The 12,586-nt window shown below is 36.0% G+C and overlaps 2 protein-coding genes across 2 annotated transcripts; one reads left to right on the top strand and one right to left on the bottom strand.

Annotated features, from left to right (window-relative positions):
* Positions 1 to 154: 154 nt before the first annotated feature.
* Positions 155 to 2,140, top strand: HEH2 (Heh2p; the record flags this gene model as incomplete). The annotated part of the gene is made up of 1 exon (XM_056221656.1): positions 155 to 2,140. One exon carries the CDS (start codon positions 155 to 157, stop codon positions 2,138 to 2,140), a length of 1,986 nt encoding a protein of 661 aa, XP_056081425.1.
* A 443-nt stretch (positions 2,141 to 2,583) lies between these two features.
* Positions 2,584 to 12,390, bottom strand: TOM1 (E3 ubiquitin-protein ligase TOM1; the record flags this gene model as incomplete). Its single annotated transcript, XM_056221655.1, has 1 exon — positions 2,584 to 12,390. The coding sequence occupies one exon, from the start codon at positions 12,388 to 12,390 to the stop codon at positions 2,584 to 2,586; it is 9,807 nt and encodes a 3,268-aa protein (XP_056081424.1).
* Between the last annotated feature and the right edge of the window lie 196 nt (positions 12,391 to 12,586).

Below are 12,586 nucleotides of genomic sequence, written 5' to 3'. Positions count from 1 at the left end.
ATACGTATTTTCTTCATCGCTCTTCCATAAAGAGTAAGTGATAAACAAGTTTAAAAAAATAAAGTGAGGTTCTAATTCGTGAGGAAACGAAAGGGAGAGTTTTGCACGAACATAGAAGGAGAAACAGATTTCTGGATCTTTGGTTAAATCAATAATGAATTACAAAGGTCTTGATCCAAAAACTCTGAAGGTCGGTCAATTAAGAAGAGTGTTGGTAGAGAATGGCGTTACATTCCCAGCAAATGCCAGAAAGCCTGCCTTAGTGAAGCTATTTGAAGAAAATGTGAGACAACGTTTGGAATCTTCGTCTAAGATTTCAAAGGCTAAGGATAGTATTCAGAGAGCTACGAAGTCGGAAGCAAAGAATACGGATCGCAAGAAGACCTTAAAGATTAAAAAGCTTGAAACAAGTTCTACTGAGAGCAAAACAGCTAGGATTGAAAATGTTGAAACAAAAAAGAGAGCCAGAGAACAAATTAGTACAGACAACATAGACAAGGCACAAGGCAAAGAGGAAAAGTCTCCTAAAAAGAAAAGGAAAAAGAGATCTAGTAAAGCCAGTAAAGCGTTGGGGTCTCCTTCAAAATCTAAGGTAGAAAAAGAAGAAACTTCTGTAACTTTAACTTCTGAAGTGAAAACTGAAGACAATAAAATGGATCCCTTGAATGTGAAGCTAACGACTGGAGAATGTACGAAACCAGAATTACCTAACTTGAAAGTTTCAAACGAATTTTTAGTTCAACTAAATAAAGAGTTAGCAAGTGCAGCCACCGAGAATTACGATCATTCAATAAAAACCAAGAAATTATCTTCTATTAGAGCGAAAAGAAAAGGATCTATTGACGCTTCAACTGAAACAGAGGCACGAAACAAAAGTGTGCTTATGGAGAATAATAATAAGGAAGTTCAAGATGAATTAAAGGCAGTAATGGAAAAACTAGTAAAAAATTCGCAAACTCCTGATAATGAAGACAAAAAGATTTCAAAGAAGTTATTGTCTAAGACAAATAAGCCAAGTCCAAAAGGTTATAGAAGATATTCTCTTGCAAATAAAACTAAAAGAGTTATAGATACTATGAGACCATTTGTTGCGCACGCACTCATTTGGCTATGGAATATTGCTCTTTACCTTTTGATTGTACTACCTCTTCTCTTTGGTCTTTGGTATCGGGAACAGAGGATTAGAATCGGATATTGCGGTCATGAAAAGTCCATGAAATCTCTTGCGCTCTCAGCTTTTCCCCAGACTGAAAGGGTAGATGAATTCTTAAAATATTATCGACCAGATTGCCTGCAGTGTCCTAAACATGGAAAATGTTCTTCTTTTATGAATGTTGAGTGTGAATCGGGCTATGAGCTTAGAAGCTCCATTCTAGAAACTTACGGTATCTTTCCATTTCCCAAATACTGTGCCAAAGACGAAAGTAAAGAAAAGGAGGTTGATGAACTGGTTTGGAAAGTAAGCGAATTATTAAGAAAGAAGAACGCACGGATTGATTGTGGTGAAGGGAAAAACCTTTTCGAGAGTGGTGAAACAGGGACCAAGTTATACGATATATTTTCCCATTCAAGACCGTCATGGGAAAACCAAAGGGAATTTAATGAACATTGGAAAAATGTTCTTGAGATACTGAAAAGTAAAGAGGAAATTGTTTGGTTACCTTTAGACCATAGAACAGATGGAAAAGCCGGGCGTTTCGAATCAAACGATACTGACTATGTTTTTCGTTCAAATTCCAAGAAGTGGGTAAAGTTACAATGCCATTTGGAAACAAGTATTCAGGATTTTATAAAAAAATATGGTGGTCCTATATTGGCCATTTTAGGCGTTCTTTTTATCATCAAGAAAATACAATCAACTCTTGATGATTACGTCCAAGCAGAACAGATAATTGAAAAGATGGTGAAAGAAGCCATTGATAAGTTGAAAAGCGTAAAGAAAAACGAAGACGAGCAACCTTTTTTAACAACAGTACAACTAAGAACTATTCTGTTGAGAGATATATCCAGTATAAAGGAACAGAATAGTTTATGGGCCCAAACTAAGAATAAAATTATAAAAGAACAATCCGAGAATATAGAATTATATCTTCTTGAAGAAAATGGAGAGATCATGACATGTTGGGAATGGAAAGAGTGATTGTTGTTTTGCTCTTTAAACGACGAGTTTTTTTATTTTATTCTTTAATTTTTAAGTTTTCAATGTATTATAAGACATTAATTTTGTAATTTGTTCCCATAGATTTTTTCTTTTCTTCTTTGAAGGATGGATTTTTAGCAGTCTTTCTGTAGATTATTTTAACCACTACATAGTTAATGTAGCTTTCTAAGCTGATTTTGTACCTCGCTACTCAATTCTTCTACTTACTCTTGTATTAATTTTTCATTAAAAAAATGTAGAACGTTCACAAAGAAGAAAGAAGAGTGTTAAAACATAAACTAGTTCCCTTATCATTAATTATAGTTTCATGAATAAGAATCTGTTTAAAATTTCTTCTTTTGTCATGTGAGATCAAAAATTCATACAAAAGTGTTCTAAAATACATAGCTTATACAGCACTATAGCACCTTCCGTAACAATAATCAAGCAAGACCAAACCCTTCGTGCCCTTCATTAATCGCCAATAGCAGGGAACCACGCAAAGTTTCATATGATTCATAGGGGGGTAAATTCAATTGATTGAAACAGGTATGTGATGACGGCAGTCTTTCTGATGAGCCAAAATCACGGTGAATGGAAAACTTACAAACACCATTCACACCACTTAGTTCTTTGAATCCATTTAGTGGTACTTTACTAGTACCGGTAACGAATTGTAACAGCTTAGCACGTTCCTCTGCATCAAACGATCTAACTGCTCTCCAGAAGTAATTGACTTCCTTACAGGTTGAAGTGTAATTCACATAAGTGGTATTGTTTTTCCAGTCATCGACGTCAATATCAGGCAAACCACTGATTAACAATTCTAATTCCTGCTCATCAAATATAGTGATAAGGTCTTTGGATATGAGAGCATAAAAACCCACTAAAAAGTTGTCCATTTGCTCTTTTACAGATGTTTGAAGTTTATATTCCACAACCTTTTTTACATAGTCCTGTTTATTGGTTTCCGAAACAATTATATCCTTACCTCCCTCAATCAACTCAATAATTTTATGTTCACCATAATCATCAGTTTCCACAGAGAATGTTTCTTCTATAACACCCGTGATATCATTTTCTAGAATCCACACCAATGATTTATAATAGTCCGGATCCAGAGATTCCATATCTTTCAATGACACCGGTCTACCTAGAATATTTTTGTATACCTCACGACTAAAATGGCAATCCAAAAAGCACTGATCCCTAATTGCTTTCCCTATAATCATCCCGATAAATTTAAAGAAAGAAAGATGCTCAGGATTAATACCTGATGTTCGATTGGGATGAAATGTAGTTTTATCCGATGGAACAGGAAGGAAAAGAGCATAATCGGGGTTGAACATTTGTCTTGAAAGCACTTGATACCACTCTCTGGTTACACCGCCGGCATCAACACCACTTTCTCCCTTAAATGTTATTTCTAATCTAGAGTTTTTGATTTCATCGTTAGTTTTGAAAAACAAAGCTCGGTAAGAGTCTAAGAAAACCTGCTCACGGCGAACGGTAATGGGTAATTTAGGACGTTCTTGGTTATCAGACTTTAATTTGGCGTTAAAGAAGTACCTTTTGTTATCAAAATCCAAGACTTTTGGATTCTTGACCAATAGTGCGAAAGGACCGCTCATCAATTTAGGATTTGAACGAATCATTTGATTCAGTAGCTTCTTGTGGGCATCTGTAAATGGGAAAAATAGGTTTTCGACACGGGTCTTGGAAAAGTCTAATAGTTTAGCATCTTCATATTTATTTGCAGTACTTCTGTTTTGACTTAAGTCACTGCGCCTGCATACAACCATGAGTGATTCAATCAACGGAAGTAAGATTGTGGCTGAAGTGTTGATAGCCTCACTTTTTTCAAACTGTGAGAGACACCCACTTAATGAAGACCACACCGGACCACTGTTCATTTGGTCATATAAAGATTGAAGGTCTTTGACATTGTGTTCGTCTTCTTTTCTTTTGTGAATGTACAAGAAATCAACCGTAGTTAAAATTTTCAAAAGCTTCGCTTGATCAGAACTTGGAAGGGTGAACTTCTGTAATAGTTCTGAATTCATCTCCATTCCGTTCGCGATAATACTAACCTCATGTGACAGGCCATCTAGAGCATTCTTTAATTTGCTCATTGTACTGATGGCTAGAGATATCAAATGTTTCGTGAAAATAGCCATATAACCTTTCAGTTCAGAAAGGTTGTAAATTATGTTAAGAGTTTGTTGAAATACTCTTGTAGTACAACTATCGAGCATAATAATGGATAAAATCTTCATGAGATCATCTTCATCAAAGTCTGGCAAACGAAACTTTTTACTTAGATTTTCTTTACCATTTGAACTTCCAGACAAGACAGCAAGTGTTTTCGTGCAAACCTGTAGTATTCTTGTCAATAGATCCATCAATACACTCTCATCTGTAATGAGCTTTCTGTCCAAAAGGGAGAATAAATGCCATAGAGGCCATCTTGATTTTTTGTCAGTAAGCGCTTCTTTCCTAGACTTATTATTAGCTTTGTTCACTATTAAATTATCATGTTCAGCAATAAGAAAGTATTTTAATCTAGAATCCGCATCAATCAAGTTTTGCAGGATCTCGATAGTTTGATTAGCCACTGTAAGTGGTGTACAATCTGCAGGTAATTGCCTAACTGTAGTAGTTTTCGTGTGACCTACAGCCCTGCTGGAGATAATGTTATATACCTTTTCCAAAGAGTGTTGATCTATGATACCTTCACTTAAAATGAAAAGAAAAGTATTCATTAAATCATTTCTATTTTGTTTGCTAGAGCATAAACGGTAGAAAAGTTCATGGTATATTTCACGTTGAATATAAGGCTTCGAAATAAATACTGATTTCATTAATGAAGCAATTCCAGCACGATCAATTAGAGGAGCAAAGTATATCCGAGCCGGTTTTTTCTTTTCTGAATCAACGATGCTACGATCATTACTATTATCGTGATCTAAACCCCTGACAACTTCTTCGTCATTGTTGATAACTTCATTGTGAACTCTAGCTATATTACCTGAGGAGTCAACTCCACCAAACATCCTCTGGTCCTCAGCCTCGGTATCCAATATTCCTTCTCTAATATCTTCAGGAATTGCTTCCAGAAAATCGGAATCAATTTCTCTAGAGTGTACACTAGGATCAGAATTGAGCCTAGCTTCTGCTCTTCTTTCCCTCACATGCTGTGCGAAAACATCGGCTCTTATATCGTCAGGCAACGCATTCATAAACTCTGGATCGATATCCGTACCACCTATATCAACCTCAGATCCTTGAATAGTAACATATACAGGTTCATGATCATCATGAGAAATAGTGCTTGGTTGAGCGTCTTCTTCTTCTGCTGGTATAGCATCTGCACTGCTATGACTTTCTGCTCTTGGCTCATGGAAAAGCAAATTTTTATCCTTCGATTTTCCTTGTTCACGTTTTCTCTTTAAATCCAGTTGCAAATCTAAACTAATCTTGTATATTCTGTTGATGACAGTAGGAATAATACAGTTGGCATAAGTTTTAGAGTCGTAGAACATATCAAATATGTCCTTCCATCTGGACACTGTAGACTTCAAAATAATTCCATCCAGCACAGGCTCATCGAAAAAGCTCCCTGACACAAGAACTTCAGAAAAATGCAGATGGTGAGATCTTGGGCGAGAACCTGAACCAGCAACAGTTACTTGATCAGAAATATCATTCTCCACCTGTTCCAATCCTGTAGGTCCCAACGGATTTATTAGATTGCTTTGATTTCTTCTCCCACGGTTTAGTAAACTTAGAGAAGGTGCGCTCATAGCAGAATGAAATTGTGTACGATTAATTGAGCGATGATGATTTCTTAGACGCATCTCGTCATGAACTCTAAATAAAGGCTCATTTTCATTTGAAAATATATGTTCGATACCACGGAAAACGCCTCTATCATCTTCTTCACTTTCCCCTTGAGAATCATCAGATAGCTCGACGCCTTCAGCTATCAACCACCTTCTTCTTGAATCTCCCATTCTGGTAGAATTATTAGGCTCATTCTCGCTACTTTCACCTTCTTCATCTGAAATGGATAAGCTGGATAATCCGGAGTCCCAATCTGATTCATCTACGTCATAATCGCTCAAATCAACATCATATCCAGAGCTTAGCTCGTCGTCGTAGACTTCTATTACATCCATAGAATCATCATCTTCATTGTCAGAGTGAGAAGAATGGTTGATATTGATATCGTAGTCAGCCATTTCTTCATCATCCCCTGAACGCTGATCAATATTGATAATCAATTCATCAGCATCGTCAACTTCATAGTCCACATCTGTGCCGCCCGTTGTACTTGATTCCAATCCTGAAGATAATTCGTTCTCTTCTGAGCTTGAATGAGCGCTATCCTCGTCTTCTTCTCCCATATCATCATCTTCGTCGCTAAATACTACTTCAAACCCATTGTCACTATCAACAAAAGCCATAGCATCATCGTCTCCGATTAATGATGTATCATCATCATCATCGTCCTCTTCAATATCCTCCACATCATACATTCCTAGCGCAGAATTTTTGAACATGTCCGGGATCTCTTCTTTATCAGACTCATCAACTTCGTCGTCAACCTCATCATGATCTTCAATTTTGAAGAGCTCTGAAAAATTGTTTCTTGTCGAACTGATTGTGTTTAAAGCTTCCACAGCAACGTTGAAAATTTTTTTGGAAAAGGGATAGTTCAGATCTATGTTGGCCATAGCTTCTGTGATAACTGATGGAAGACCAAGGTCAATAACTAGTTTACACAATTGATATTGATCTGCCTCAACCTTATTTGAATCAAGCAGTTGGCGAAGATATGGTGCCTGAACATAAACCATCGATGTGATAATTCTAAACCACATATCTAATTTTAAGTGATTGCTTTCTAAAAGCTTGGAAGAAGAAGTGGCATTTCGGATCGCTTTTATTATCGCTTCAATGGCAAATTTTCTGATAAAGTTCATATGAGGATCTGCAAGTTTGACATCACTCTTGGTCGTTTTATCATCTTGAACAGTGGCTAAGAAACCGATTATTACGGAACGTGCTAGCATTCCGACAACCTCTCTCCTTTTTGCTTCATGCTTATCGTGGTCAGCACCAACAGGTTTGTCCAGTAATCTATATAGAAAAAAGTTGATGGCGGTGGTTCTTGGTCTTGGACGTTCTGCATATGTATTTCTTCTACTGAAGGTCAAAAATTCAAACTTACATTGATTGTAACTGCTGACCAATTCGACCAAGAGCTTCAAGAGAAAAATCATGTAAGCACAAACAGGATTTCTTGATGGATCTGGTTGGGTTTTCTTGTTCTCAGACAAGTCGAGAGAATTGGTCGGTTCGGATAACCAGTCTTTTTCAGAAGCAGCCATAAGCTGTGACAATAACAAATGCATGATTCCTGTTCTCTCATAGATATCTACTTTGTCGGCATTTGTTTGGAAATTTTTATCCTCTTTATTCAAAAATCTTTTTAATGAGTAATCAATCAAAGCACCTTGCTCATCAAACTCCTGGAATCGGGCTGTTTCACAGAGAATGTCGATGAATTGAGAGGGACTACGCATAACTACGTGCGCCTTTTCCTCTAAAACAGTAGTAAACTCACGTACAGCATCGTCCCCATCACCTAACGGTCTCGCTGTAAAACATCTATCGATTTCTGCGCGTATTAAAGTATCAACGTTCTCAGTCGTTTCAAAACATCTTCTGATTAACAAAAGGAAAGATGATTCTAGAAAGTTGATTTTGTCCAGTTTTTGGAAACTTCCAATCACTTTCAGCATCCTGGATAATATTCCTGATCTAGCTATGTTGTTTGCATACAGCTCGTCCCTAGAATAAAAAATAAGTATGCGCGATGTTGCCAATGCTGAATAAAAATTGGAAATATCAGAAACTCTGATTAAGGTATCGAATAATTTCTGCTTCATTGATTCTGGTATACGGAAAACTTTCGCCATAGAAAGCAAAGGATATCTTAAGAGAACGTCCTTCGAAAGATCTTCGAGGTGAGGAAGCTCTGATTTCGCTAATATAATCTCATAGACGTAAAGAGCCTTCGAAAACCAAGGTGTATTAACATGTTCTGGCTTCAGGGACTTTTCAAGATATTCAATGAACCTCTGCATCAAGTGTGAAGCCTTTTGATAAATGTATTTCTCGTTCAAAAATATACCAAATAAATGAATCAACGACGATAAAGTAGCAGGATCATCCAGTTTTGTCTCTATAATACGATCTAAAATCTTCCCAGCAAACACTTCAGTTGGTTCATCGTATTTTGTAAAAATTTGTAGTAAAGTTTTCGCAAAAGCATTTACAAGCTTAGGGTAGAATGGTAGTACAGTAAAAATCCGAGATGGTAAGCCATCATTAAAAAAAGTGTCCCTTAATTCATCTAACTCTTTCGAAGAGCAACCTCTATGATATTGTGCATGCATTGGTTGTGGATAGTATACTGATTTATCTCTACCAACTAATTGTTTATATTTTTCCCATTGTTCTGGTGAAAACAAGCCAATACTGTTATCTGCAGGAAGATCATCTCCAGTTTCTGTTAAGTAGTTCGCTGCAACATCACCAGGAATACCAACCTGTTCAAATAAGTTTATTTTTTTAATTGGAGGGAATATCAGGTCCCAATGCAGTTCATATAATTCCTTAGTATAAATGTTTACTGTAGTGAATATATTTTTCAGCATGCTTAGAAGTTGCTTGAAAACGGAATAGGGCACATTACGGGACTGTGTCTTAAACAATCCATCTGATTTATCCAAATCTAAAATCATCGCCAAAGCCATTACCTTGATTGGAACAGTAAGAGCTTTCATGATATTGTAATCTTCATCCACTGAAACGTAATACTTGCCAATGCTTTGGACATTTTCCATGGTTTCAGTTTGCATTGATTTATTGTAAAAGGTTAGAGCATTTATTAAACAGCTCAAGGTTAAAATACCGTTGGACTCATCTATGTAATTTATGTTATCAAGTGAGGATAGGTCTTTTATTTTTGTCATTCTTGTGAAGAGGTCTCTTATAATTTGCAAATAAAGCAAATAACCTCCCTTTTGGTAGAAAATATAGGCAGGTATTGTCTGTAATACTTCCGTGGAATTTGGAGAAGCTTTTGGAATCGTAAAGACAAAAGTGTTGAAGTTCAGTAAAACGAGGAAATAAGGTAGATGATCTTCAATTTCATTGACCTCTAACATTTCAATAACATTTCCTACAACGTTCTCAAAGATACGAATTTCTGTCGTTAGATCTTTATGTTCTAGATCCATACTTCTAGAATGGCTTAACCTTAAAAAGCAACGGAATATAATTGCAGTGTTCGATTGCAAAGTATACAGTATTGTTCTTACTTGAAGAGAGTTTCTTGTTTTTATACTGGTAGTTTTTCCCTTTTGGTCACCTTTTTTTGGGTCATCAACATAAATTTGAAGTGGCGGTCCATCCCCAGAAACATCTACTATAGGCAACGGCATGGTTTCCATTATAACAGAATCAGGCATATGTTGACGTATGTACATTTCCTCCAATGCACATTTCTGGAACAGTAATTTTAAGTTCTTGATTAAAGAAAATCCCTTTTTGTCGAAATAATCATAGATTTGCATAATTCTCTTACATGAGAGGGTTGTGAGATCAATGTAAACATTAGTAACAATGTTTAAAATAGCGGCGAGTCGGCAAAGCTTTGAATGGCATAAACGCACCGAATTTTCACCATCTTCTGTCAGGAAAAAGCTCGTATCATTCGGACTATTCAAAAATATAGTCAGGTCCTCTAATTGATTATTTAAAGTTTTCATAACGTCCATAAAGGCATAGTCTTCATACTTCTCATCCAAATACTGGAGAACCTCGGTAACATTTGAGATTGCTACAGAGGTGAAGTATTCATAAGGCGGATTTTCCATGAATATTATATCCAGAAAATCTTTCGCTTCTAGATGTTGTGGAACCTGTGAGAAAGAACCATTTCCCAAAGACATACCAAATAAAACGCTAGTAAAAGTATCCAGCATAGTACCCTTATCCAATAATTCCCAATAAGCGGGTTCATGCTCCTCTTTATCAGCGAGTGGTTTCTCGTTTTTACTATGAAAGAAAAACTTTTTGTCTTCTGGTGAAGTAAAAAGAAATTCTCTTTCATCTTTATAAGCACTTGGCATTTTCCTGATGACGTCACACAAAGCCTCGACAATATTTGCCTTTAAGTCTGGATAGTGTCTTGCTAATTCATCAATGTCAGTACCGTATTCGGTGGAACGATCCCCACCAGTTAATATACGCGCGTGGTCAGCATCAAGCAAGAAATCAAATAAATTCTTTATGAGGCCCCTTTCTTTGACTTGTTTTAGACCTTCTGAATTAAGGCATATGGCAGAAATCACATCTGGAAGTAAGCTTAATAACTCAGCAGAGGGGCCAAGTAATCTTGAAAAATTATCGATAATATAAGGAATAAGTCCCGCTTCAACGAGAACAGGATAAATAGTTGGCTCACTATTTATTACTTTTTGAACTACATCGAGAGTGTAAGTTATTAGTGTTAAACCAAATACAGATTTATTCTCTAGAATTTTCTTTAATGAAACAAGTATTGGTGAATCTATCAGATTTCTAATCCTGTCTCCTGAATCTGTGCTCAATAGCTTGAGAACAAGTTTTAACAAACTTCTAATATATGCCAACTCTCTGAAAGAGATTGAGTAATACACCACAGAATGTTTAGGGGGGTTCCATGTCTCTGGATGCTCCAGTGTAAAATCGATCTCATTGGACACTGAAGTGATCAACATAGTAAAACCATCATTTTCGATAAATTCAGTGGTAGTCTCACTATTATCGATAAATGTTTCTAAAAGATGAGTCGCAGAGGCCAATGTACGCTTATACGGACAATTTCTGATGGATACAATTTCTAATAATGTAGGAATTAAACCGGCAGCAAAAAGAGATTCATGTAAAGGTTTAACGTCAGCTAAATTTGATATCAAGTAAAAAAACCTCACATTATACTCTTCATCAACTTCATCTGTTGCTTCTCTCAATGTTTTGGCAATGTAACGAAGAATCTGAAACAACAAACCATGCGATATGTTACCACCAAGATTTCTAATAATATCCGAACACCAGACATGTTTCAGGGATATACATTCTAATGTGAACAGAGCATCTGTTCTTAGCTCTTTTGGTATTTTAGTTTCGGACAAAGATATTAAGTCTGTTAGACTATTAAAAGCATAAGGGTCAAGTTCAAATAATTTCGAACTTACTTGAGGAGGTGAGAAAATTGTGTTAATAAATGCAATGGCATTTAACTTTGTTTCAATAATTATATTTCTCAAATCGATATTTTCACTTGAATCATCACTGAAAGCCTTCGCCACTGAGGCTTTTACTGAGAAATCAAACCAACTTTCAGATGGCAAAAGAGCCATACCTTTGTCAAATATCTGCTGCAGTGAGTGATCACATAACTCTTGGGTTGTCATGGTAACTTTCTTAATCGACGTTTGAGCTTCATTAGTATTATTTTTCTGCTGACTTGACTTTTTAATGCCAATTGAAGTATAGTGTGTAAATCTTAATTTTCTCCATTTTTGAGGAACTTTCTTTTTATCAAAATACAAATCTACAAGAGAGAAATGTTCTCCGTCTTCATCCATGACAGAAGATGATAAAGACAAAGCTAATTTAAGAGTCTTTTTCCTGAGGTTGTGATCTCCGAATATATTATGTGCTACTATTTTCTCTCTTGCGATTACAAATCTTTCTCCTAAGATGGCTAAAATTCTCATGACCGCTAATTTTATTTTAAAATTCGGACAATTTAGTAAATGCATTAAAACATCACCAGAAGAGTAAACAAATCTGTTCTCTGTGTTTAAAAGTAGTCGACGAGTAAACTTTAGCATTTTCAGACAAAAAACAACGTCATGTTCCTCCATTTCCACTAGTTTAACTTCACATTCCCTTTTAGGATCTTTTTTGTAATTATATTTCTCTGCCACTTTTAAGAGGAGTTCATCCATTCTGTCTAGAATGGGAATCCAAACATAAAGGTCATCTCTTGACCGGTCCCATTCTTGGATTGTCTCAATTCTTTCTAAAAAGGTAGAAATATCACAGCCAATCAAATAATCGACTAACGGCTTATAATTAGCAGCGAGTTTCTCCTTTCTTGCCTTTTCACACCGAGTAAAAAGTACCATAAGTATAAATCTTCAATGAAAGACAAAAAAGCAAACTAAAAATGCACTGTTTTCTCACCAATAATAATAATAGCTATATGTATTCAATAGCTGAAATATTTGGTTATATGCTAACGTTTTACCTTTTTCCTTTTGCCCTCTTAAGTTACGGTGATTCAGTATCTGGTCATTATAACGTAGCTGAAATTCCTCATTA

This window comes from Saccharomyces mikatae (genome assembly GCF_947241705.1).
Source record: "Saccharomyces mikatae IFO 1815 strain IFO1815 genome assembly, chromosome: 4".
In the NCBI taxonomy this organism is placed as follows: domain Eukaryota; kingdom Fungi; phylum Ascomycota; class Saccharomycetes; order Saccharomycetales; family Saccharomycetaceae; genus Saccharomyces; species Saccharomyces mikatae.
Note: the sequence above shows the minus strand (reverse complement) of the source record. Positions and strands in the feature narration are given on the sequence as shown.